Source organism: Falco biarmicus, chromosome 1, assembly GCF_023638135.1.
Source record: "Falco biarmicus isolate bFalBia1 chromosome 1, bFalBia1.pri, whole genome shotgun sequence".
Taxonomy (NCBI): Eukaryota; Metazoa; Chordata; class Aves; order Falconiformes; family Falconidae; genus Falco; species Falco biarmicus.
This window is the reverse complement of record NC_079288.1, coordinates 65644652-65672162: the sequence shown is the minus strand read 5'-3', so window position 1 is coordinate 65672162 and position 27511 is coordinate 65644652. Positions and strand designations below refer to the sequence as shown.

General features: G+C 42.2%; 1 protein-coding gene across 3 annotated transcripts; it reads left to right on the top strand.

Annotated features, from left to right (window-relative positions):
• Nucleotides 1-973: 973 nt before the first annotated feature.
• Nucleotides 974-23983, top strand: PDGFRL (platelet derived growth factor receptor like). 3 transcript variants are annotated; one of them, XM_056330827.1, is made up of 8 exons: nt 1100-1158; nt 7453-7580; nt 7920-7949; nt 8613-8907; nt 16594-16745; nt 18162-18455; nt 18748-18887; nt 23229-23983. In XM_056330827.1, the coding sequence occupies exons 4-8, from the start codon at nt 8708-8710 to the stop codon at nt 23415-23417; spliced, it is 975 nt and encodes a 324-aa protein (XP_056186802.1). In that variant the 5' UTR covers nt 1100-1158; nt 7453-7580; nt 7920-7949; nt 8613-8707; the 3' UTR covers nt 23418-23983. The 3 variants fall into 3 exon arrangements, with proteins under 3 accessions (XP_056186783.1, XP_056186793.1, XP_056186802.1); XM_056330808.1 differs by lacking the exon at nt 7453-7580 and having other exon boundaries at nt 974-1158; XM_056330818.1 differs by lacking the exons at nt 7453-7580; nt 7920-7949 and having other exon boundaries at nt 978-1158.
• The last annotated feature ends 3528 nt before the right edge of the window (nt 23984-27511 follow it).

Below are 27511 nucleotides of genomic sequence, written 5' to 3'. Positions count from 1 at the left end.
GGGGTTTTTTTTCCTAAAAAGGAAAAAATGAGACCCCAAACCAACCAAAAAAACTTCCTCAACTTTGAATAATCCTGTGGGTACATCAGGAGAATAAAAGCATGAGTCTGGGCAATGGATAAACAATAACCTTGGCACTGAGGACCACGCTCCCAGGGCAAGCTTAGCATCTGGCACTGGTTTTAAAGATACTTGAGCAGTGACCTTTGTTCACAGACTTAAGAGCAGCTATACCTTTGGGCTTTTTTCTGAGGTATACCACAACTTTTTTATGTATTTCCTTGTAAAGTTTTCAAATTATTAATAATCACCTTACGGCGTGTATTTAGTAGGACTGATCTTGAAAAATCTGTGGAATCCCCAATAGCAACACATAAATACTTCCTCTGCTTCTACACTGTTAAGCGGAGGCTGTTGGGAATGTCCTTGCTGTGCCAGGCTAGAACAAGGGCAATAGTCTGACTTAAAAACGTGCTCTTGCCGCCTTAGGCCAAGGCGGACCCGTGCGCGCTGTGCCGGTGATGCGCACCCCGCACGGCTCCGGCACTGCCCCGCTCCCCGCTGCCGGCACAGGGCAGCCCGAAGGCGACGCACGGCTGGCACCGGCGCGGAGCCACGCGTGGCGAGGGGCAGCGGCCACGCAGGAGCTAACGCAAGCAACGAACTTCCGCAGAGCCCCTACGGTCGCGATTGTCTGGGACGCAGCTCTGCTCCCGCTCTGCACCTGGAGTGCCGTGCGAGCGCGCTGGGCCTGCGCTGCGCGGGGAGACCCGGGCGCCGCCCGCAGCCGCCCGGCGAGGAGCGCGGAGCAGCAGCTCGGGCCGGGCTCCGGCACCCGCCGCCTTCCCCGTGTGGGAGGCGAAGCGCCGCAGCAGGTGCCCCGCCCGGCGCGAACCGCGGCGGACACCCTCGGCCGGCCCCCCTGCGCGGCGTCGCGGCCCTTCCCTCCCTCAGCGAACAACCGCGGGCGGCGGCGGCTCCCGGGCGAAGGCAGCCGCAGTCCCCGGGCAGAGGCCGCCGCCGGCCGGCTCCTCCCCGCGCCGCGCCCCGCCGCTGCCGCCGCGCCCGCCCCGCCTGAGCCCAGCGCCACGGCCGCTCCAGCCATGCGGCTCTGGGTGCTCCTCAGCCTGTTGCTGCTGCAGGAGACGCTGCCACACGGTGAGCCGCGACCCCGCCGCCCTCCGCTCCGCCGCCCCGCCGGGTTCCCGCACTCTGCGAGCCTCCTCGGGCTCTCCTTGCCGCCGGGCCGCCTCCCTCGCCGGCCGCCCCTGCCCCGCGGCCCCCCCGCTAGGACAGCCCCCGGCGCAGGCCCGGGAGCCATCGCGGGGTGTGTGCGGGGCTCCCGTCGGGCCGGGCAGAGGCGGGGGGAAGGCGGGCTGCTGTCCTGGTCAGCGGCCGGCAAGCTGCCGCGGCTTTCCGCCGTGTGGTGTCGGTCCCCGACGCGGTTCTGGGGAGCGGCGTTTGGGCAACACCGGCTGCCCCCCGCCGCCTTTTCTCTGGAGGGTCGACGGTGAAGCCGGGGCCGAAATGCGGGTCCTCGCAGGAGGGGGTGGGGGGAGAAAAGAGGTGGTTGTGCCCAGTTGTGCGTCTGCAGAGCGGACGGAACTTTACTCGTAACTCAGTTTCAGGTTTTGCTGAAGTCTTGGTGGCGAAAGAGGCAAGGTTTTGACTGGGAAGGGACATTTGTAACCCGTCCTTGACCTGCATAGGCTTTAACTGGGTAAAAGGGAGGCTGTTTCCTGCTTGCAAAATGCGAGTAAACTTAGTAAAACTTATTCAGAAGAAACCAAAAAGCCCAATTCCTTTTTTTCTCAGGGAAGGCCTAGGGGAGCAGGGCTCACGCAGCCGGCGGCAGGGTTTGCAGGGAAGTTGGAGGCAGGCTCTGAGGCGCGGGGAAAGGCAAGGAGGCGCTTAACGCAAGTGGCCCGTGGGTCGGTCGTAAAGAAAAAATTCTTGTAAGAACATAAAAAAACCCCTTCATCCTGAGAGCTGTTAAGCACCGAAGGAAGTTGTCAGTGGAGGCAGTAGAGTCTCCAGCCTTTGGGACAGTCGGAGATCAACGGGAGAAAGCTCTGGGCAGCTGAGCGGGGGCGGGGGGCTCCCAGGAGCCCTGTCCAGCCCAGCTTTTCTGTTGACCCTGTGTGCAGGAGTTGTGCTCCCAACCAGCATTCTGCTGAAGGCCCGGTCTGTGGGTGTGCGCTGCCACATCAAGAAGAGTGTTTTCTATTTGAGAACATGACATGAGTTGTAATTTGGGCAAGAGATTCCCCAGGAGCATGTTTTTCTTAGTTTGTCTGGTTTATACTGAGGTTTGGGTGCTTCATGCAATGTCATCCAGAAGCTTAGCTAGGGGAGAAGGTAACCTGGTGTACTTAATGACAGTTCCTTTGTTTACAGCTTGTAAAAGTCCAAATGTAGACATTGTCATTCCAAAATAGCCTTCCTAATTTAGTTTATGTCCCTCCAGATTGTCCATATGAGTGTTGATGTGTCACTGTATTGTCCATGCGAGTCTTCAGATGCTTAACTTTTCCTTTGAAGGACCACAAATATGTGGCCAACCTGTTTTGTTACGTTACTTGTGATCATGAAGACTCTTTCCTCTCATCTTAATCCTGGTGGTTAAGAATTACCCTTTATGGTAATCTCAACTTGATTGGTTTTTTTTGTTTCAAGGAAGAATTCGTTAATATTATGAGAGTTGAAAGGTCGGTGATGCTGCCAAGATGTAGCAAGGGGCCTGCCTTGTGGAATCTGGCAGACAGTGGACATGATTCCTCTGGCCTTGTGGGAGACCTTGCTCATTCTCTGCTTCTGAAGTTCTCTAGGTGGACACTAGAAGAAGATCAGGGGCCTTCCTGAGTTATAACCTGTGGAGCTTTTAAGCCAGTGGAATGCAAATCTGGATATAGGTGATGTCTCAAGTCAAAACTGGATGCTTTTTAGGATTATGTGAGTAACGCTTATTTGGGGGCTGTTCTGTGTGTAACATCTGTGAGAACAAGAGGCAGACAAACATTATAGGGTAGGATGAGGCAAATACTATGAACCAGAAGCAAAAGTGCTCTGTGGTGTGTTTCTGTGACATATTCATGCATAGTCTCCTACTTTGACTTGGTGAGTTAGTAGGGACCCTGAATGTACTGTTGGAAATTCAGAGGAAATGAGTACAGGGCGTCTTAGAACTGACATTATGAGCTGATCAGAGGTTGAAAGGAGGAAATTTCTCAATGAATGTATTTCCTCTAAGTCTTAATTTTATTACTTTATTAATAAGAAATGCTGCTGCTGGATTGAAACAGTGAGGGCCCTGCACTCAGTAAATCTGCTGAGACGGTAAAGTATCCCAGACATGGCATATTAATGTACTTGTGTAAGTGGGCTAGTTGAGTTTATTCCCTTCCCTGGGAAAGTCTTGCAGTTTGGGTATGGAAACAGAGGAATCTGTGTGGTGGGTTCTGTTGCTCCTGGAGGGATTTGATTGTGTGTCCTCTTAAGTAATAGACTTCTGTACCAGTTAACGTAGTTATTGGGCATGCAGATACTTGATGCAGTGATAAGAGAAGGTGGGATTGTGAGGTACAGGGGTGGTGGCATCAGTAGATACCTGGACAGACACAAGAGTGTTGGGGAGGAGTGTGGTCACAGCTTCCTTGGAAATTCACCTCAGGGAGGTGCAGCAGTGAGGCAGGACTAGGTTTTCTGTGTAGGAAGATAAAAGGTCCTCTGACGGTGTTCCAGAAATGCCCCTGCTGTCACCTGCAGGGACATGCAAGGTCAGACAGACAAGAGTCTCACTGTGTAGCTGGGGGTGTGATATAGGAGGAAAGTGTTCAGACTTACTGAGAGCTATGGAAACATGGAACAGAGGGAGCTTGTGTGGAGAGGAAAAACTTCATCTAGAGAAAATCAAAACCAGGCTTTTGGCACTTGAACTTGAAAGCTTTCATAGGGGAGTCTTTAAGTTTCTTAAAGGCAGAGTGTCAGGTGTAGAAGAGCACACAGTTTGGAATGATGCTTTTCCTTGGGAGGAGGTTATAAAATCTGTGTGCCTTTGAACAAGTGTCGTGATTGGGGTGGGCAGAGCATAGTGGAAGTGGCAGAGTAGTTTGAACAAGTAGCCCTGTTTCAGTAGGATTTGAGTGAGGGGAAGAAAAGAGTGGCTGGACCAAGTCTCGTGTGCTTCTGCAGACAATTCTGGAAAGTACAAGGAGCTGGAACTGCTGTTTTGAAATGGGAATGCTCATCTAAAAGGCTTACCAGGCCTATCAGTGGGACCTTCTAATACTAGGGCACTAATTACACAGGAAAGATGGAATAGCTCAACCCAAGGGAAAGGTGGCAGTATGTGTTGAAGAAAGCTTTAGTGTTAAATCTAATTGCTGGTGGGTTTTGTCAGTAAGTCATCCGGACTGAAATACCAGCCTTGTGTAGAACAACCTAGTAACTGACCACCCAGCATAATGGAGGGAATGATCACTCTGTTAAGGAAAATCAGAGGGGCAGCAAGGACTGGGTAGAAAAGCAAAAGGAAAAATTACCTACCCTCACACAGGCTGGATCAGACGTGTTGGGGTGTGACTCCAAGTGCTATTGTTTAGATGCCACAAATGATGACTTCTTAGAGCTGCTACTCGGAGAATCCCTGAGAAAAGCAGCAGTGCTTGACTTGATCTGGAGTAGTACTTGGGTAATTGGGTTCAGATGTTGCTTTAGAACAGCCAGACTGTAGTTTTAATATTCTTGCAGGAATAATAAAAGCCAAAGAAACGACTGATGCATTTAATTTTGGAAGGGGGAATTACATAAGATGAGGAGGCTCATTAACACACATATGGATTAAATATAAAAACCAGAATAAGGCAGACAAAAAGAGTTTGAGAAACAGCTTGCAAAAGGGGTAAAATCAGCCATAAATCCTTTTCTTCTTCTGATGTGCTGGGGTTGGGCAGGGAGAGATAGCCGCAAAATTTGTAAGGCTGGTAGAAATGGGGGATAAGAAAGAACACCTACAGAAAGTAAAGCTTAAATTAAAAAGTTATTTGTGTGCACCCATGTTCACTATGGAGGTGCTTAGGGAGGTTTTAATGGAAAATAGTGACATGAGAAGCATATCAGAAACATTGAGTGCAGTATCCTACTGGGCACTGTAATAGCAGGCTCTGTCTGTATGAGGAAAATCATTAGACATCTCATTAATGTGCCAAAAGATTTGGCTTTAGAGAAAATCAACAACATGAACAGTGTTTAAGCATTGTGATTTGATGATACACACCTGAGACTTAAAAGAAAGTTGAATCTGAAATCACTGAAGTCTTAACTTGGGTGCATAGCCTATCATACAACTACTCCTTTCCAGGGAAATGGAAACGTGCCAGTATTTTAAGATTTTTTAGGGAGGTACAGGCACAAAGCCAGATCTCTGTATTCTGTAAATAGAACTCATGGATAAATAGTCATAAATTACAGAAGAGTCAGTACGGCTTTGTAGGGCTGCCCCCACCCGGAAATCAGAAGTGTGTTTTGTTTTGCAGATCTGCTGAAGTTCTCTGAAGGACTTTATAAGAATGTGGCCATGGATGAGTTGGTTGATATACTTAGGTTGCCAAAGGCTTTTGATAAGCCTGTTGTTAAAGACTCCATGGGAACCAAGGTGCTGTGAGACATGGGTAGACCTCATGGAGTAATAACTAAGAGTGGGAATTAACGTTCAGTTTTTACAGTATGGTCATGAATTTGTTTTTATTCAGTGAATTTCACAGGGATATTGTAAGGCAGGTGCTTTTCAGCATATTTCTAAATCTGCTAAAAGAAAAGAAAACTGTTAGTAAAGAGTTGCAGAAGGATCGCGCCGTTTAGAAAGACTGGGCATTGAAAATAGGAATTGAATTTTGTGTTGGTGGATGCGAAGTAACACAAATGATTCAAACTTCATATACACATTGATGGGTTTCTACTTAGAAATTTCTAACCGATAATTCCTACTTAAAGTGATCTTGGAGTGACACTTGTTCATTCTAGAGAAATTCAGCTCCTAATATTTCTTTCTTGAAAAGTAGTGAGCTGTTTGGACAGGAAAGAAGACACCATTAATATGTGCAACTGTGACTGACCGTATATTGAACCTGGTGTACAGTCTGCTTTTGTCTTCTTCCCATTACCCAAATGTAACTGAACTGTTGTGAGATGCATATTCTTTACAAGGAGCAATAAGAGTAGGACGTGTCAGCCCAGAAAGGATATGTTTTAAGGACACTTAAATTCTGTAAAGTACAAGTGCTGCAGAGAAAGTTGTTGGAGAAACAATGGCTGTTTATTCACTTAATACAAAAACTATGAGGCATCTAATGTTTATGTATAATTTCTGTAGTTTTGAAAATTGACCAAACCAATTCATGAAGGAAAAATCCACCAAGGACAATAAAATGACAGAAACCGTGGTTCACAGCTCCCTTGAGCTAAAGGTTCTTGGGACACTAGTATCAGAGGGGCAGAGATGGTTGTCCTGTTCCCTGGTTGACATCTGACACTGGGTGGTGTCAGGGTGAAGGTACTGGCTAAGTAGACATTTGTCCTGACCCACTTTCTGTAAGGCTACAACTGTAGCTTTTCTAATGTGATGCAGGGAAAAAGTGCTCCTGCACCAACTGTTTGCCCCTATAATATATGCAGTGCGTCACTCGCTAGGGTACCGTGCTCTGAGTAACTAGAAAAGCCCTACTTCATAGTCTTCTGTGGGAAGCAGCTGCCACCTCTCTGAAATTCTCCTTTGTTACCATCATTCCCTGAAGTCTTTCAATTTTGCATAGCCAGTGGCATCACAGGTGCTAAGAAAAATAGGAAGAAACATAAATATTTGTTTCAGTCTCCCTTCCAGAAACTATAAAATGTTACTCTTTATTTTAAACTATCATGATCTTTGGAAGGCATTTATATTTGATCTCTTTAGTTTGTGGTGCATTTTATGGTGGTGAGGCATCTTTGCGATCAACTTCACCACTGCTCATAATGTAGAACCGGGAAAAATGTTTGTCTGTGTGGCAAGGGAGGGATGTACCTTAGTAACTGGATGCGTGCCTCTCAAAAAACTTGTTACTTAAGAGTCCCAAAAGAGTTCAAAATTGCTGTCTTCCAGTTTTTCAGTTGGTGTGAGACCAGAAGACAAATGCTCCTGCACAGGCAGCCTTAGTCTGCATGCTGAGAACACAGAGTCACAGAATGGCTGAGGTTGGAAGACACCTCTTGGGATCATCTAGTCCAACCCTATGCTCGAGCAGGGCCACCTAGAGCACATTGCTTAGCATCAGTTGGGTTTTGATTATCCATCCATGATGGATAGATACTCCACAATCTCTCAGGGCGACCTGTGCCAGTGCTTGACCACCCTCACAGAAAAAGTGTTTTCTTATGTTCAGGTTGAATTTCCAGTTTTTTAAATTTGTTCTCACAAAGCTCTGTGCCATTTAAAAGAGATGTGATGTACATCAGCCTGGGCTTAGAGAAGTAGAAGGCTGAAGCAGCGCAAGGTGTTCAGCCAGGGTATGAGGAACGTCACGGGAGCCACCAGTGGCAGGAGTCTGGTAAGTGCCGCTGTTCATACTGCAGCCAGTACCAGTTTTTAATTCATGTTAACTCACTGTACAGCAGGGCTATTTTTAATTCCAGTGGGTGCTTGTTGATTGATTTGTACAATAAAATACTCCAGCATTTTCATGTGGAAAAGCCGTCTTCAATGTGAATTAAGTGTGAGGCACAGTTAATGGAGTTTTTGATGTTTGGGGACAACAGTTTTAGGCTCATCTCACAAAAGTTCTGTGCTTCCTGCTGTCGGGTAAAATGGGAATATCTTGCTATTTATTTTTTTTTTAATTTAAGACACTTCACTTTTCCTTTCCATTTCCTTTGCTTTGTTTTTACAGGCAGCTGGGCATCCCTGTTGTCTCTAGCAGGTAATGAAATCTCTTACCATTTGCCTCTAAATAAGGTTCTGTTTTCATCTGGACGTGTTACAGAGAAGTGATGAATTAAATACTACCTTTGAGTGACTTAAGTGCCATTTGTATTTTCACAGTACTTACCGTAAAAGAACTGCATCACTATCAATATTTTATAAATCATGAGGTTTCACACCTGCCAGTTTTTCTTCATGTGTCTCTTACAGTAACATGGTGTATGAAAGGGTTACGCGGAACTGATGGGTGTGTGACACCTGTATGAAGACGGAGAACTTGTGTAGCGTTGTGTACTAAATGGCAATGATGTGAGGTAGAAATGACAAAAGTAACTGGAGATAGAAATGCTGTTTCTTTCTCTTCCCATTTGTAAAATTCTCATGCCTTACATATTTGTCTGCTTCTGTGAACTATAAGTATAGATTTTCCACGTGTTGTTGAAAGCTCTCTTTTCCGTTTTTCCCCAGGAAAATGGATCATGCCAGAGACTTCAAAAACTTACGGGAATTAACTCTTACTCATTTTTACGAACCCTTTATAGGAAGAACAAACTTCAGTTCCTCTCTGTGATAAGGAGGAAGTGGTTGGTTTTTTTCCCCAAAAAGACTATATAACCTTTTCCTAATTAGTAACATTATTTTCTTTTCTTTATTTTACTAGTTACTGGACAGCCTGCGAAGAGTAAGCATCCAAAAGAACCTGGGGAAAACAAAATTAAGCCTGTTAACAAAAAGGTAAAACCCAGAACCCCCAAAATGAAGGAGAGAGAACCTGCTGACTCCTCTTTGAAGTCCCAGTCCATACTGACACAGGTGATGGATAAAGGTCGTTTCCAGAAACTAGCTGCCACTTTAAGCCTGTCTGCAGGACAAAGCATAGAATTGCGATGTAAGGGGAGTAATGTTACTTGGAACTATCCTTCGTACTTGGACACCTTTAAAGACTCCAGACTCAGGTAAGGTATTTTGCAGTTTCAGGGGAAGAAAAAATCCCTTTTTTTTCCTACTGCTTTCAACACCATTGGTGTGTGTTTGTTTGTTTATATTTTTACAATTGAGATGTTCCAACTAGTGGTTTCTAATGTCAACAAAAAAGGATGAGCATCATCTACTTGTCACCAGTTACTGCCCTGTGATTTGCACTGTGGACTAGTCTTGTAGCATGTGAACTGGATTTCCTTCAGAAGAATGTAAAATAGAAGATGTGGTCTAGCAGGACACCAGTGTGCTCCAGCCACTAACAGGGAACCATATTAGAGCTAGTCCAAAGTAAAACCCTCAAAATGTGTGAGTGTGGTTGTCAGGTACTCACTAGCAACTCTGTTGCTTTACAGAGACCTGCTTCTGGTGGGCTGTACTGGTTGTTAATGTACCTGCCACCTGAGGCACAAAGATTTGATTTCCTGAAGAAGCTCAAACCCACATCTCCCAACTAGCAGAAAAATACACCAGCCTCCATGCTAAGGAGCAAATAAGAGTAGTCTTTGTCAGTCCAAGTTACCTTTGTGTCCAAAAGAGAATTGTGAGGTTTGTGGTGTGGCAGAGTTTAACACTGAGGATAGTCACCTTGGGTTTAGGAAGGCTTTTTCTTTCATCTAGTGACATCTTAATGGAAACTGCATAAATAGTTATTAGAGCAGGAAGAGGAACTGAGGACACTGCCTTTCTCTGCCCCACCAGGTGAGTGTCCTGTTGCGCTAAGCATCTCCTTCCAAAACCTCATACATTTGTTTACTATCCTCAAAAACTGGGAAGGCACACAGTTAAATGTAGTAACTTCTGTATTTGAAAGAGGGGGGCATACAATGAGCTTAAGGCTGTCTTCCACAGGCCTTTTGTTTTTTTTGGCCATGAGTAGTGTTTATTTTCACTGGGTGTTTTGTGGAGATCAATGTCTATGAAAGACAAGTAGTGAGGAGACTGGAGCACTGTGAACGATGCCATAAGAAAGAGCTATAATGAGCTTTTCTTGAATTATTAGGTGAGAGGCACAGAGGTATGAGCAAAGGTATCAACTCCTATTGTCCTTTTGTTCCTAAATTAAATATAAGTATATATGGGCTCTCTAAATAACAGGTTATCTGAGTCTCTGTGATCTATTTCACTTATTTACGGGTATCAGGCTACGTTAAAATCACTCCCAGTTAATTAATTTTGCAGATACATTCTTCTCCTTCCCACCTCTCTTCTTAAAGAAGGGTGCTGAAGACTGGCAGTTACACACTGTGATCTCTAGCATATCCTTCTGAAATTTGCGAGTTGTTCCTTCTCGGAGTGTTTATTTGCTTGCCCCTTGACAGCTGAGGAGTTCAAGAGCTACACTGGCTGAATAAACCTCTGTAGCTAGGGCAAGGCTTCTGTCACAGTAAGTTGTGGCAGCAAGCCTCTTTCTGCAGAGGGTTTATCACAGCAACGTCTCTCAAAAGATCTTGTGGCCGATTTAAACTACTGCTTTTTCTTTTGCAAGAAATAGTGTTTTATCTGGATTTATTCCAGTAGGTGGCGTTTATCAGCTACCATACAGACCGTGCCTTCCAGCAAGCCAAAGCTGAAAGTGCAAAATGGGATCAGCAGGGAGCGCGTGCGTTTTTGGCGGCGGTTGTCGTTTTCAAGTGTCTCTTACGTTTTGTGCATTTGCAGATAGGTTGTTGGCATGATTTTTGTCCTGTAGACCTCCAGGTCCTGTTATCTGAGTGTTAGCATCTGGCACTGAAGGAGGCAAGGCAAGTATTCACAGTTTGTGGAGAGGAATCTGAATGCTGTTTCATTCATTTGACTGTCTATTCCGGTCTTGCAAAATTAAGTACTTTTCTAGTGATGCACATGGGACAAAATACAAGAATTTAAGGTAGTTTAGGGAAAAAAAGATAGGCGTTTCCTAGTTGGGTAGTTTGGCATTTTGTGTTTTGGGATTCTCTTGCCTCAGCAATTTACCTGTTTGTTCTCACTCAAGTTCTCAGTATTTGTAGTATTTTAACCATAGAACAGAAGTTAATAACGTCACACAAAATAAATGCTATCAAACATTTTGGATGGGCGGATATAACTTGCCTAAGTATTTATTTTCTTTTAGAAGTATGTTAGGCTATGTTTAAGGCTCTGTATTGAAATATGATCAACTTTGCTTTAGAAATATTATTTTGTATTAAGTTGTTGAAGCAGTAAGGCTGAGTTAGACTGAATCAACTATTTTGAAGGAAGCAGAAGATCCTATAGTTAACTAGAGAAATGGAAAGCATAGATAAGTAGCATACTTCAGAGCCACCGAATAGTAAGATTTTATGGAGACCTTGACCACAGAATTCTGTGCAGTTAAGTTTTTGTCACATTTTTAGGATGACTTTGGTAATTATCTCAGGGGTTTTGCTGTAGTGCTAATAGATGCATATGAAACAAAGTTTGCTTTATAGGATGTGAACTATGAAATCTACATTCCATGGTTTTAGAAAGTTTTGACTGAATTTAACTGGAAATATCATAAAGATAGCATGTTATTGTGTTCTCAGTTGGTAGTGTCTGTAAGTGAACTGGCAGCAGAAAAGGTTGACAATGTAATGACCATCATTCAAGAGGAGCTTAGGTCTTGCTGGTGGCATAAAAAAGGCCAAGCACCAACTACAATAGGCAAATTTTAAAATTTTACAAGTATATTACAAATATATAAAAAGATACATTTTAAAACAAAATGCTGAATATAGGGCAAAGGGGGAGAAATCTGAAAACTTACTATCAAATAACCTACAGCAAAAGTTGTTTAATCATCTAGATAGGTACACGTCCAGTACCTTCTAACACTTTTTGAATGCCTAAAGACCAATTATAAGGTGATCCCTTCATTACCAATTAGTGAGGTGTGGGGTGAAACCTGAGCTAACCAGCTGGGTTGGGCTTTTTGACCATGCTGGTCTTGCTGGAGTTGGGGCACTGGTGCAGACCAGTGTTAGTGGCAGCAGCAGGGGGGGAGTGGTTGGGGTCTGAGGAGGTAATGAAAAGTGAAGAAGGAGCTGGTTGCCAGGCCTGAAGGTAAGTGAGGAGGATGGGTAATGGTGGTGGAGGTCCCTGTAATTGCTGGGGACTAATGACTGCTGTTCTTTTATTCATTTGTTGTCCCTACAAGAGCAGATGCTCAGGCATCCAGTTCCTGTTTTTTCTTTATATAGTAGGAGGGTTGTACAAATTCGACTGGTCTGGTGGGAATTTAAACAACAAACAAGGTGTTTTACATCTCCTGGGAACTGCTAACATCCTCTAACTGCAGCTGCTAAGGGAGGAGGCTTTAAGGACCCTGGCATCTAAACAGAATTACAGTTACAGGAGGCAGAAGAGACCTTAAGGTTCAGGGTGCTGAGGACATTTGTAGCCTAGTTGGTCAGAGGTCCAGGGCAGGAGCTGATGCTGAAGATGCTCACTGCATTCCGCTTCATGTCTAGGAGAAGAGGGTGTTTTGGTTTGCAACTCGTTCAGTTTAGCATCCATGTAATGTATTTCCTATGGGTGGTTGCAAAAAGAAGTAGGGATAAAAGCCAGAAGTGTTGTCACCATGCCATGCTTGGCATGTTTTTAACTCGCCCCTATGGTAAGGAGAACACAGCAGCCTAGAGGACAAGAAGGAAGAGATTATAATTAAAAAAGCCATTTCTGTAGTATTAGTGGCTGTACCTTCTTTGAGTTTGTCTTTGTAGGTGTACTTTATGACCTGGTAAATAAAATATTTTCGCTTACTTATACTAGAGGGTCTCAGTTTTTAATAGGTCTGTAGCTGTTAATATATGTTAAACTTACCGTATGGGGGGAGGGAAAGATGCTGAGTGAAAGGAGGAGGAGGATTCTTTGGCTGTTTTTTGTTGAGCCAGAGGAGAAAGACTTTTTCCCCTGTCGTAACTGAAGTAAATAACAGTACGCACTGAACTGATTTACTCAGCTTTAGAGACTGCAGCGTGCAGTGCAACTCTGGGGAGAAGACTAGAATCATGCAAACTTGGCTCCCGAACTAAGGACACACACCGGTTTCCTTCAGGACTAGCTTATTATTTGTAATGTTCTCTTGCCTTGTGCAGCGTAAATACACCCTGCAGATAACCTTTTGTCTGAAAATTTTGTGTACTGCCTGAACTGGCCAAAAATCTTGGCAGCAGTAACGGTCAAAGGTAGCCTGTGCACCTCCAGAACAGAAGGGCTGGAATGCTGTTTTGTAAGACTGTGCATAACAAATTAATAACTGCAGGCTCGCCCAGAAACTGGATCTACAGTGTATGAGAAGGATCAAAACCTGAAAGGAATGAAAGGGAAACAAAGGCAGGCATGTCTTCCCTTTCTTATGCTTTACAGCAAAAAGCTGCTCTAGATGAAGGCAGCCTTAACTTCACACAGTTTCTGCTCTGTCTGACTTGGAGCACGGGTCTCTCACTTGCCGAAGACCGGCTGTATTTATCACAGAACATCATCTGCTAAATAAACTCATGTAAAATGGAGCTGATCCAGTGGAAGAAACTGGAGCAAAGAGCCAGACATGCATCATATGCACATTTGTGAGTGTGAGGGTTGCATGGAGAGGAGCACTCACAAGTACTGTGGAAACTGTGTTGTAGAGGGCAAAATTAGACTGCTTTCAGTGAATGCAGGCTGCTGCTGGCTTAGTAGGGTGTCGGTTGTGCTCTTGTGTATAACTGAATTTCATTTTGTTCTGTATGCTCTGAAAGCTAAGGATTTTTTTCTTGTGTTAAACAGTAGGATGTTATGTTCCCCTCCTAGTGAGACTGTATTTGAGATAAGCTCTCTTTTGTTAGTATGAATGCAGCTGCTTGAGAGGAGTTTGCTAGATGCTTTTAAGTGATGCTATGTACACTGTCTTTTTGTCTTTCTATATGTTGGGAGGGGTTTAAGCTTCTAAACTTGGCGTAGTTTTTCTGGCAAAGATCTTTTGAACTTTAAATATCTAAAGCTTACTAAGGAGAATGCCTGGAATATGATTTTGGAGTAGTTTTCTCGTTTCTTTAAACAGTCTCAAAATGTTTGTATATACAGTGTTTTTACTTTGTGATATGTAGAGTCCAGGAAAGTTTTGGCTTTTGAGTCAGATTTCCCAGCATCTAAAATACTAATGAAATAAAAAATTTTCTGGAAATATTGGTCAGCTGCAGGATTTACTATTTATAATTTACTTTATACGGCCTGTTTTGTCTGCTTAATATGGTCATGTCACAAGTTTCAACACTTCCACTCTCGGTTGCCAGGTTTTGTTAGTGCGTGTTTGTGGATGACTACTTCACTAGGCTATTTCCATTGATTATTGGATAGCATGTTCTCAGTTAAGCAGAACACACTGTACAACAATTAATTAACTGTGACCTTATTTTTCTGTCTGTTGGGATTTTGAGCTATGGTTCAGTGTCTGCACTAGCAGTTGGAGGCAAAAATGTTCTGGCATAATGGTTTCTCTGTAATGTTGACATTTGGTACTGGATACTTGCAAAACATTTTATGCTGATATAATCATGTAGCCTGTGAAACGTGAACTGTAAAACTAAATAATAATACAAACTAAGATATGTTTTATATTTCTCTTTTCTTCCTGTTGGGTATGAGACACAGCAGAATCTCTTGCAGGAATAGGAATCTCTCAAAGCTTATCCAAAAACTGAAGATAATTTATAATGTAAGGTAGTGTATGTATTAAAAAATGAAAATGCTACTACTCCATAATTACATGATTCCAAAAAGTGGAATCAGATGAGGTCACGTAAGACAAGCACATTAGTGGGTCGTAAACATGATTTGCCTGGTTCCTTAGGCAGGCCTCAAAATGCCCTGTGGTGGATGAGTGTGCTAGTGGTGTCTGGTCTGAGGGCTTTAATGGAAGAGATAATTCTCAGCCCTGTTTACACTGTGTATTTGGTGTGTTTTCGATTTCTAAGGTCCTTGGCTGGAGACTAAACGTTGGGTTAAACGAACCGTTGCTTATGATTGCTGGTAGTAGTGTAAACTGCTAGCAGAACACCTAGGGAGTCAGAAGTGTTGAGAAGTGTATCTAGCTGGAACTAGTGGCCTCTCTGTTTAAGCAGATAGTCTGCCTGCAATGAAGATGTAAATCGAAGAATTTGGAGCATACAGTACAGTTAAGCATGTCTGTAGTTCTGCTGTTACACAGTGACACAGAGTTTTAGAGGATATTCCTCAAATTAGAGGAATTTCTTCAAAGTATGCTAATCCCAGCAATAAATGATTCAGTCAGGTATCTGCCTTGCAGAATAATTGCCACATTAATAAGAAGACATAGGAGAATAATAAATATTCAAAGAACCCACAGCTGAATAAGAGTATTGGAGCTGTTCAGACTTCATGCAAGCTGTGTATTTGTCCAGACCCCATCTGAAACGCTGAAAAGAAGTTTATCATCAAATGCCTAAAACTGGAAAAATCTCTCCTGACTTGGTTAGAGCAGAAATGACCTTGCAACTCAGTGTCTTGCAAAGGAAAGCGGGAAACCTATGTCTTCTGGATGTGCTATCATGTAAAGGCAGATGGTTGAAAATAACAGTTTTAAGGGTCAGAGTGGTGGAGTGCATCAGTACTGCCACATGGCCGTCCTGACAGGGTTCCCTGAAAAATGGTACTGTTGGACCATTGCTTTTGCAATCCATCAAAAGGCAACACAGCAGACTGCCAACTATAACACCATCTGTCTGCAAGAAAGAGCCAGGAAAACAAACCTTAAAATAGAAAAAGAACACGATAAGATTGTTGCTGCTCTCTTTCATAGATAGAACACAGATAGAACCTTTGACCCTTAGAAACATTGTCAGTGTTTACATATATAGCTACATATTTATAAATATTTGCACATTTACAAATGCCAGTCCACTGAGAGATGTATCTGGGAAATTCAGGGGGAGGAGTAAAAAAGAAAATCAAGTCTGAAATAATCACATGGGTGAATTTTGTGTAGTTATGTGATGACACTAGCAGTACGCAGGATCATGCTCTGAAATAGCAAAGAGGGATGAGGAACTCCAGCGAGAGGATGCCAGTGAGGTGGCTTAGGGCAGAAGAGCAGGCAGTGCGAAATGACTTACTTGCAGAACAAATCCAAGCTGATACAGAAGCTCTTTATGATGGTCTTCACAAGTGGAAACTTGGACCAGTATGTTTAAGATAAGAAAGCATTCACACTGAAAGCAGGCATAAATCATCAGACTCTTATTAATAAGTACCTGTTACTTATTACTTCCGAATTATCTTGAATCAGTGCTACAGTTAATGGTATCAAAAGAGGACTGAGATGCCTGCAGGTTGACCTGGAGAATGAAAATGTGGGATATACATGAACAAACTGAGACAAAACATAAATGAACATACTGTCTACAGCAGTCACAGTCTAGTTTCAAAATGGGGACTGAAAAGAATTCAAGAGTGAACTGCAGAAGGCAACAGCTTGCAAGCGCTCATGAGTAGTTGAAATAAGTGAAACTACTCATGTAAGCAAGTCTGTGCTGAAGCAAAAGGGGAAGTTGCAACATAGCTCCAAAAGAGAAAGGTGGGTCAGCTGCAGAGTGGGAATAAAAGAATCAAAAGTAGAGGTGAGCTGACAGAAATATAAGAGGAAATACATCTGTCTCTGTGCTTTTTGTTTTATTTCTCCCCAGTATAAAGCAGCTTGACAGGTATGGTCAGCTGATCCTTGCAAACTCCACTGCAGCAGACACAGGTGAATATAGCTGCTGGCTTCAGCTGTGCAATGGTAACAAATGCAGGAAGGATGAGACTAAAACAGGTTCAACGTACATCTTTTTCACAGGTAATTAACTTGCTGGGGGATTAGTAATGGAAAAGTATTCGCTAGTAAGACAGCAATAAAGCTACATCAGCAATTTTACTGTCAAGACTTTTCTTCCATGATTTTCATCTTTTTTAATGGATGTTACGGAAGACAGTGCTGGTGAGCACAAAATTACTTGCTCAGTGTAATTTATGAGTCCATTTTTCCTATGGATTTGTGTATTCAAAATATTGCATAATGCAAGAGAAAGCAAATACCTTTGAAAATACTAACGTGTTCTGAGGATCTTAAACATTTTTTTATTAGTTTTGTAGAATTTTTGAAAATGTCTGCATAAGAAAAATAAATCTGTGCAGAAGATTCATTTTGTCATGGCATTCAGATGACCACATGGATCTCCCCCCTGCCCCTCCACCAGTTACCTGCACTGACTTAAAAATCTTGACCTCACTGATCTCGGTAAAGCCACAGTTTCTCCCAGGAGTCTATATAGCATGTTGGGGCAACACACTGTTGTCCCACAGAGCTTGAAGTTGACTGTAGGCCCAACACTGCATGGACAGGACCATAGTAGGTAACTGTGCACAGTTTACTGCTGCTTGGTACAACAGAGCTGAAATCACATGGTTATTTTGTTCTTCTCCTGGAAAATATTTTGAATGGTAAAATGACCTTTGCTGCCTTATTAGAGCTAAACCATTCTTGGCTAGCAGATATTTTAGTACAAAATGCTAAGATAGGATTGTTTACAATACATTTTGGAGCTAAAATAGACTATGAGACTGTGCAGAAGCCATTTATCAGAAGTGCTTAACGTTCTGAAAATACATTCCTTTAGAAAGGCTGGAATAAACTTTTCAGTCAAGTTATTATGTAAATGCTTGTGCTAGAAAGAAGAATTTCAGCTTTATATTTCTAAGCAGCATGCCAAATACGGAAATACTCTTTAATTGTCATTCTAAAAGCATTAAATATTTCAGCTACTTAGAGCAGTACATCAAACATTTGCCTAAAATCATATGTATGAAAAGGCTGTAGCTCCAAAGAATATCTCTTTCTAGCAGTGCTTTTTGTACCAGTGGTGGTAGATTTTTTTTTTTTATGTGTTACTCTTTGAAAGTGGGGGAGTGAACAGAATTAGATCTAGATGAGTTCCAAAGATTTTCTTAAGATTACAAAAATCTGATTACAGTGAAGAATACTTTGTTTTTCTTTTTGATTTAATGTTTTTAATGCAAGCTATATAAATATGTACTGACAGGCTAGAAAAGTTGATTTGATTTTTTTTTTTCCTTTTGTGTATGTGTATTTAAAGCAAAAAGCTTTGGGTTAATTTTTAATGAGCAATATTTTCTCTTGTCATAATGTACTTTCTCTTCTTTCTGTTAAGCCAAAATGTAAATATTATTCTGACTTGTCATTTCTTCTGCACAGATAAAGAGGAACTTTTTGTACCTACTCCCAGTTATTTTGAAATTGTTTACCTGAACCCAGATAAGCCTGCAGTCATCCCATGCCGCGTTACTACTCCTTCAGCAAAAGTAACTCTACACAGGGAGTTTCCAGCAGAAGAAATTGAAACAGATGGAACCGATATTATTTATGATGTGAAGAAGGGTTTTGTCTACCAGCACCCTACTTCTGATCATAAAGGTATAGTCTACTGCAAAGCAGAGTCACAGGGAGCACCTCAGATTTCCATCAAGTATCACCTACTGTATGTGGAAGGTAAAGTGCAGGTTTTTATATGCTTACACTGACTTGTGTCTTCTGCTGGCATTGATTAGAAAACAAATTAAAAAAAAATAAAATAAGTAATGTAATCACAGAGTTTTAAAATCTTGATCTAAAGCATATGTGATAAAACTTCGTAGGTTTAAATTCCATCAGTTTCCATGTGTAGAGGTGAGAGTTGCAAGTGTATATCATTTAGGTGTTGGATTAAGCAGAGGAAAAAATTTACAATTGTATTTAACTTTAGAAACTAATTTTCTGCTTCCAAACACTGTCTTTCTGTCAGTTCCCAAGGGCCCACCCTCAACCACAATTGCAGCATCATCCAATAGAGCAGAAGTCAGTGACAGCGTTCATGTGGTCTGCACCGTCCTTGGGGAGCCAGATGTAGATGTGAACTTCAGGTGGCAGTACCCACGGCAAGAGGTGAGAAATGTATGCTGTGGCTGAAATGGTTTGTCCTTCATAAAGCCAATGCTTTGAATGCCAGTCAGTGTCTAGATTTGGAGTAAAGATTCTTTCAGACTCTGGTGTCTGCTTCTTGCTAGCTTAGGCATGCTGGCAGGAGGAGGCAGCACATCCCTTTTGAACTTCAGCTCATCTTTCCCTAAGAGCTAGAAGTAGCACGGGAATGAAGCTGGAGAACTCTACCCATGTTAGCAAAAATCAGGCTCAGCAAAGGTCACTCCTTGTGTTTCCATTCCAGAGGCACTTGGCCTCTGGCAGTGTTTACAAAGAAAAGCCTCAGAAAGGCCAGCCAGCATCAGGAGGCTATTCAAGGTAAGCCGCAAAGTCTCACTGATACCTCTGCATTTGATATCCCTTTCATTTCCATGGCTTGGGCACATGATTCATCACAGCACAGAATTCTTTAAGCTTAATTGTTGCCCGTAACCAGAGCACAGAAATCAGCTTCTGCCCAGCCTCATCAGAAAGAATCCACTGGAAACATCCAGTGAATCTTAGAACATTGTTGGTCCTATTTTCTTGCACAAAGTAAGGTGTATCTGGCTAGCAACACTGATGGTCCCCTCTCTTCTCCCTCTACCCACCCTGACCAGTTACTGTAGGACCTATTCCTTAACCAGCCTCATCTCTACTGCTGTTCATCCTAAGCAGGATGGGAGCAAAGGACTGCTGGAAAGTGGAACCCTTCACCACAGGAAAGGGATCCTGGGGGATTGCATTGTATTCCATTTGCCAGCCCTCCTAGTACTGGGTTGTCAAAGGATAATGCTAATAAGTACCTTGCTAATAAAGTACTTGTATCAGCACTGGTCCCCTTGAGCCAGCATAGAATTAAGTAATGTAACAGCAGAGGTAACGTTTAAGTGAGTGATTGGAGTTCATTGCTTACTAAGCTTGAGAAAATTCAAATCTAAAGCCCCAGAAGTTTGCTGTAGCCACTAAGGTAGAGACTGTAGCACTCTACTGTCATGCAGGGGTGGCATGCCTTTTCAGGGGTAAAAATAGTGAGAGAGCAAGTGAGCACAAAAGGGATTTCAGTTGCTTGTGAGGGCACTGGGCGTGTAGAACCAGGTCCTTACTTAGATGTTCATTCTTTCACTTCCCCCTCTCTTCTCCACCTTTTTTTTTTTCCTTTCCTCCTTGCTGGTTGTCCTGAGTTTTCCTGCTGAGACTATTGAAGTCTGAGCATTTGTGAGCGATTACTGAGTTCCTCTCCCTGCCCTGTCCTGGCTGTTAAAGGAGGGCAGCCTCAATTGCATTTGGTGGGGGGTTTGGTACTGATAGCACGAATTAGGTGAAGAGTAACTACGGGATGGAGTACTGGAAGAGTTCAGCAGAATTCCTGTTTCTGGTGTCCATTTGAGTTTGAGAAAGAAAGGGTCAGATGTCTAAATGAGCAGAGAAACCTGCGGCTGTTGGTGAAATTAAAAGTAAAATGCTAGGGAAAACTGAAGTGCCTCCAAGTTCAAGGAGCTGCAGTGCAGTAGGTTTTTAGAGTTAAATGCCCAATGTCTTCCTCTGAATTTAGCTCTGAGCATTACTTTGGGTGGGATGCATCAACAAATGGCAGTTTGTTCTCTGTCCTTCAAGTCGGAGCTTTAACTCTTGACAGTCTTACAAAGATTCACTCTCTTGGGTGGGGAAAAGAAGAAATGCCCCTGCTGATCACATTAGCTTTGTTGATTGATACGGTTTTCTGGTGGTTTTGTGTGTGTGTGTGTGTGAGATCTTTTGTTGTATTTTTTTAGCTTCCCTTGATATCTGTGTATGGGGCTGTAGTAACTGGCTATACAAACCCCAATTTTATGTCTTTTGTAACTAACTAAGAGCAAAAAATTGAAGGAATTAAATTCTAGACTCAGCCTGGCCTTCCAAAACTCTGTATCTTGCTAATGTCCACCCCTTGCTACTTTTAGATGTTTCACAGCTGAATGGCTGCCCAAACCTGGTTGCTGGCTTTTCTTGGCCCAGTTGTTTCCAGTGGTCTTACAGCACTTGATGCTGACAGGTGTGCTACAGTTATGCCTCTCTGGCACCAACTGAATATAAACAACAAAACACATGCAAATTGAATCCCTTGTTTGCTGTGGATACTGTGGCTGCAGTGCAGGGCACATGCACTATCAGCAGAGGCCTACACCCTCTCACTGCACCCATCTGTTGGGGGGGTTGAGAAAGACTTTGGCCTCCGGCCTGCATCTGCCCTGGAAAGGGCTGATGTGCTTATCCACTGGAGTAAATAGTCTCAGCTCCAGCTGTGCCCAGGGATAGGGAGGGAAGAGTTGTGTTCGTGTTTCTGCCCCAGAAAAATGATGTAAGTAAACATCAGAGTAGGAGCACTGTATGCTTGTTGAAGACTTAAGGAAGTACATACTGCAGAGGAAAAGGTCGAGGTGGAAGGAGAGAGGACCATCATGATGCTGGTCAGATACACCTTTTGTGCAAGAAAAAAGACTGACAAAGTTCTAAGATTCACTGGATGTTTCCATTCGTTGCTGCTGCTTTCAGTGCAGGTAGCTCAGTGATAGTTTTTGCTTACCGCCACCACCCCACCCAGCACCTGGGCTGTCACCTACCACTTGATCCCTGAGCAGAAGCAGCACTTCAGTCCCTGCTTGCTCCTAGATACATTGCATTGGAGAGACCCTCATCTCATCTCTGTAGTTACTAACCTTTCCCTCATTTTTTCACTCAGTTGTGGTTGGTTTTTTTTTCCCTTGCCACTCCCTGGCAATTGCATCTGCTCATTCACCTGCTGTGAATGCATACTGATGCACTACTCCTTAATATGATTCTCTGAAACTACCTTCAAAGCAGAAGGCAGTTAGTTTGAGGAAAACTGGGCTAGCAGGAGCCCAATCAGGCAAACAGCATCTGCCCCACATGGCCTTTACTTTCACTTTCCGTAGGGTCAGGTAAGTTCACTTGCTATATTTAAGAACTAACTAAAGGTGGGCAGTAGTACTTGATTTTCAGGCTGGCAACAGGAGGTAGTGCTCTGCTAGGCAGAGCTCTGCTAAATGGCTCGATTCCTTCAAAAAGGCTAAGGATTTCTGGGTGAGATTACCAGCTTTTCAGAAAAGTTCTTGCTAGCTGTAAATGCCTGCCAGTGCCTGCCAGTTCCTAGGTATTCCCCGATTGCACTTATCCCTAAGCTTCAAGAAGACTGGCAGCTTCTTCTGTACTGGTCATTTTGCAAGTGCAGAATTATAGCTTTGGCTCTAGGTAAGTGTTTCATTTACTTAACCTTTTGCTACTATTAGCTTAAGCCTTGTAGCATCCATATTGGTAAATGGCTAATCCATCCGTTTCATGAAGCAAGAGGAGATGGTTTCTTTGCAAGCAGGAACCTCTCTTTGTCTTACCAGTTTTAGCCAGGTTATTGGTATAGCACACGCCAACATGATTAAAGCTGCTGACTAGCATGATGGATCTTGGAAGGAAAGAGACTGCCTTAGGCTGTTTTGGGCCAGTTTCTCTTATCCAGTCTTTCGCAAACTTCTGAGGTGCCAGGGAGTGTGACCTGGTAAACAGTCCATCAGACTTCTCTTACAGAAGAGAGAAAGAAAAAAGCCAGTTACAACAACAACAACAAAATCTAAAAAGCATCTTTCGAAGCATCCTTGTTTGTATTTTTGGCTTTGAAGTTACATTTTGGAAAGCATAATGGTTTTGGATTAATTTAGAAGCATTTCTGAATTGTTAGCGTTTGCTTGAATGTTACCTAATACAGTGTTCTGAAATTAGAGGAGGAGGAATTAGTCTTGCAACACACGATTTAAAGCTGTTCTCTGTGCCAGAAGAGCACTAGGTAAAGCTTGGTGATCTAACTCATGCCGCTGCTGCCTTCCTTTTCGAGACATGCTCAGAGTCTGAAAATAATGCTCACAGGTCTGTCCCGACATCTCCCCCGAGATACCTCATCTGTTTGATGAAGTACCTAGATGCAACCTTAGTAAGGGGACCACAGTTACAACCGCGTTCATTCATGTACTCCAAGCAGAGCTTTGGCAGCCCATCACTAATCTGAAGATATGCGGTACCTGTAGTTAGAGCGGAAGAGCCATTGTATTACCCTTATTGGGCACAATTTATTGGTACATCAATATTTAATGCAGGAATGTTGCTACAACTGCCAGAGACACCTTCCGTTTCCTCACTCAAGGCTGACTTTTGGACAAGTACAAGGCTTGTACTATCTGACCTCTTGGTTCAGAGTTTGATAGGGTAGTGTCACTAAATACATGTTGCAGAATCACTTATCTTCTTACGTGCCTGGTTTTTTTTTCTTTTAAACAGTCTGAGAGGCCTGTGATTATCCAAAACTTCTGGAGACTGATAAACAGAGGAACTGGACATACCACAAGAATCTCAAAGAGTGTTCTTGTTGTTGAGGATTTTGAAGCTGGAGATGCTGGAAACTACATTTGTATAGCTCAGAACCTACAAGGAGAAACAACAGTAGCTACTCAAGTGGAACTAAATTGATAGGAAAGGTTTGTGGACATAGAATGAACGGTATGTTGTTTGACATTATAGCCATTTATTTTCTTTATTAATGTTTAACTGTAGCTTGCTTTATCACTGTCTCTCTTCATATGTCAACGCATTCCCTATTCACTAGCTGGACAGGCCAGAATGGAGGTCCCTATGCCCAGCAGTAGTCAGTGCAGTTAATAAAACTACTATGAAGTATTAAAGTTTAAGCCTGAACATGCACACGGCTTAGTATCTTTAGGAATAGGTGCTCTTGGGCTTTCCTTTGCATACAATCTCTTTTCCTCAGACTCTACTCTTTCATAAGGTTAACCTGCTGTATGGTTTTGCTTTTTGTGTGAGAACTGAGAAGATACTCAATATCCCTCAAAATTCACCAAGCAGGTGTATCTGTTCTGGTGCTGTGCAATTTTAAAGTTGCTGTTTAAAACAGCAGCAAAACAACAACAAAAAAACCACAAAATAACCTTGTTCCAGAATTACCCAATAGCAAATGTTTATTTATGCAAGAATAATTAAATTTCTGAACATTATGAAAATATAAACATGTATGTGCATATATGTATATGTGTCTGTGTTCATTTCATATGTAGAAAGACACAAAATCCTCACTCCTAGGGAAAAGTAATACTAAATATATATTTAGGTGCTAGAGGATACCTCTAGAAACTTGTAAGTAGTTCCATACGTTGGATTTCCCTTCTGTTACATTCTTAGAACCTTATAATGTGTAGCTTACTTAGAATTCACTTCTCAATAGATGCATGGTGTTACGTTTACTAAAGTATGTAGCAAATTGATTGCTAAAGGTAAAACTTGCATTTATTTATATAGTGTCATGTACAGGAACCCCCCCCCACACACACAATTGTAACATTAGAATAACGTTCAACTCTACAGCAGAATCTCTTCTTGGGTTAATAAGAAGTTCAACTGGATTGTACTAATTTACTTGGGAGAAAAGGAAAGATGTTTCATTTACACAGAACTATGTCTGGATAAATAAGCAACTGCTGCTCTCACGCTGAGTTTAGTTACCAGTACAAGGACAGAGACTTACAGAGAAAAAGTAAGAACGTGGTGACAATGTTGTTGGATGTTTCTGCAATGTTTTTTTCTTCCTAGCCTCAAGCTCAGAATCCATGTAAGCTAGAGCTTCCAATACAAATCCACTCAGTACTGTAATTGTGTTACACACACAAAAAAGTCCTAATGCAAGCCATTTTATTTCCAAGGCATGTGAAAACCAGCGTATTCTGAGTATACAAGGAATGAGACCAGGAACTGGTCCCTTCCTTGCACACTTCAGCGTGTCTCAGCCTACATTTGACTAGAATGCCTAACATTTTCTTCTGGTGAAGGCTTCAAGCCAGCCCTTTGCTCCAGGTAATTCAAACCTTTGAGCATATGCATAGTACTGTTTCAAGCAGTGGTATCTAGTAAGTACTGATGTAAAAATGGCAGCTTCTGAATAACATCATTTACCTGATTATTAGTGTAGCTAATGAAAACATTGAAACATCTTGCTGAAAGTGTTTAGGTTCCTGTATGCTAAAATAAAACATGTAACCTATATGATAAATACTCATGGTAAAGACTGAAATGGCTCTATGCATGTCTCATGAAACAGACTTCATGGAGAATGCTCCCCAGATGCCTGTAATATCGTTGGTCTCTGGAAACAAAGTAGGTAAAAAAAAAAAATTAAATACAGCAAGCAATAGGACCAACTATGAAGGTGTAAGAGGCAGTCCCTTGTTGATCTTCTTTCTCATTGCTATTAAAAGGTATCAAGAATATTACACTTACCCAACTGACTGTTACATAATTCATTAGTTATGCCTAGAAGAGGTCTTTGTACCTTTTTTTTTTTTTCTTTGAGGCAAAACTTCAGTCTGACCAAAGTAACAGTCTGTGAGCTTCTGGATGAGGCTGCACAATGTGTTCATTCTTTTTAGCATTTTCATTTATCAGAACAACATCTTTCCCTTTGAACTACAGGAGCTGTGCCAACTTCTTAAATTTCAAAGTGCTTTTGAGCCTTTAATTTGACAGTTGATTTCCTTCAACATACCTAGCAAGTGGGAGATAGTGTCATCTGTTCAGACTTGTTCAACAGCCCAGCAGTTCATGTGGTACCATCACTTCCATCACTTCCTTGGTGACAGTTTGGCAGGAGAGGAAAAGATGATGTAAATGCATTGCAGCATCACTGTTCAGGTAGTCTCCCTCGGGCTTAACGGTTATGTGTACTGGTCACATGCAGTTCTTGAGATCAATTATAACTACAGAATTAGTGCCTTTAAGGAAGAATTTTTGGTGGGGTCTGTCGGTGTCACACCACACACACACCCCTCTCCATCGAAGTAATTCTCATAATTGTAAACTACAAGGAATTATTTTACTATATACTTTACATAGTTCTTATTTGGTAAAAGCCTCCTGGGCAGGCCTGATTCTTTATACATGGATGTAATTACACATTTCCATATAAATGAACAGCGAGTGACACAGGGTTAAGAGAATGAAGCCTGAGAAATTAAAATGACTTGTCAAAGTCACATGTGTAAACCTGCCAGTATTGTTACTTCCATTTCCATACCTCGGTTACTGCTCTGCTAGGGCAAGACAGCAGCAACGGACAGAAGGTACTTGTTTCTTGAGGGTTCAGTGATTATTCCCAACTTTCTGATGACTCCAGCTCAGCCCTGAATGATTTCCTGGCTGTCAAGCAACTACAGTTTTAAAGATCAGTGGTTACTTGCTGTCTAGAAGGAATTTCCTGCATGGATTGCATGCTACCAGTTTACATGCAAGTGTCTTTGGTGTTTGTAATGAGAAACTTAAGCTAACTGAAGACTAAGGAAATGATTCACCTGAAATTTTACAGCAAATACAGTGCAACTGCTACAAATAGTTTCGAGAGAAGTATTGAAGGGAGGTGAACCATGTTATGAACAGTTTCAACAGCAACAAACTATTTGGTACAGATACAAATGTCGCTCTAACTTCCATTGAAACTTACCATTAGGGTTGGAACTACTAGTTAAAGTTGAGTATATGAAGCAAATAATTTAATTGCTTGACTAGCACTAGACCTTTGGCATATATTTATGGTGAGTAGGTTTCTAAATTTTCCTGAAGGAAACTTTACATGAAGTTATGGATTAAACAAAACCTTCGCTAAAACATGGGATTGAAGTTAAATATACAGTTAAAGGTACTTAAGTTAATACTCAAACAGAAAAATATTGAAACAGTGCTTACGGATGAACAGAATTATTTCATTATTTCGGACCAACAGGACAAATACTGAACAGCATTAATGTAGTCTGATTTCCATATACAAGGATTCTTGATTTCTTCATTAAGAACATTCAGGATTCTACTTGCAAGAAGTTGAGAGGTGAGGAGTCTCCTGTATTGTGGAGAGGAACTATCGACAAATTAACAGTCTCCGTATTATTTACTATACCATACTTAGTTTTCTGTTCTAGTAGCCTGGAAAAGCTTTTCCCTTCTCAGTGTATAAAGGGGTATGCTATATTTGATCTCCAGACTCTTTTATGCACTCTTACATGTTTTATTTGAGGCACTAACATTGCAATAAAGTTCTCAGGAGGGGCTAGACAACTGTTCTTATGACGTGACTTGTTAGATCGCTAAACTCTATGTGGCTTTTCTCACACATGAAATTTCCCAAATAAGGTGAGTGCTTTAATAAGATGAGTCCTGCAGAACGCCTTTACTGGGCATAATCACATCGGGTTAAGCCAACTGTACCTAAGTATTTTATTATTGTTAATTCTGTAATGTTACCTACATTCTCTTTTCTTTTAACAGCCAACTCAAATCAAATCGCTAATAATCACAAGCAAGCTCTGTGTAACTTCTACCTACATCAGAGTAACAAGGGTAGAGTTAAAATTTCCTAAGGGTTAGCTGAACATTAATCATCTGTGCGGTGAAGCTTCACTATTGCTCTTCTGCTGTGCTGAGCAGGTACTAAGAGTTCTTTAGTATTTGGAGGAATGTTCTGCCTTAGATTAAATATCATTTGACTAATACAAGCAAGAGAAAAACCC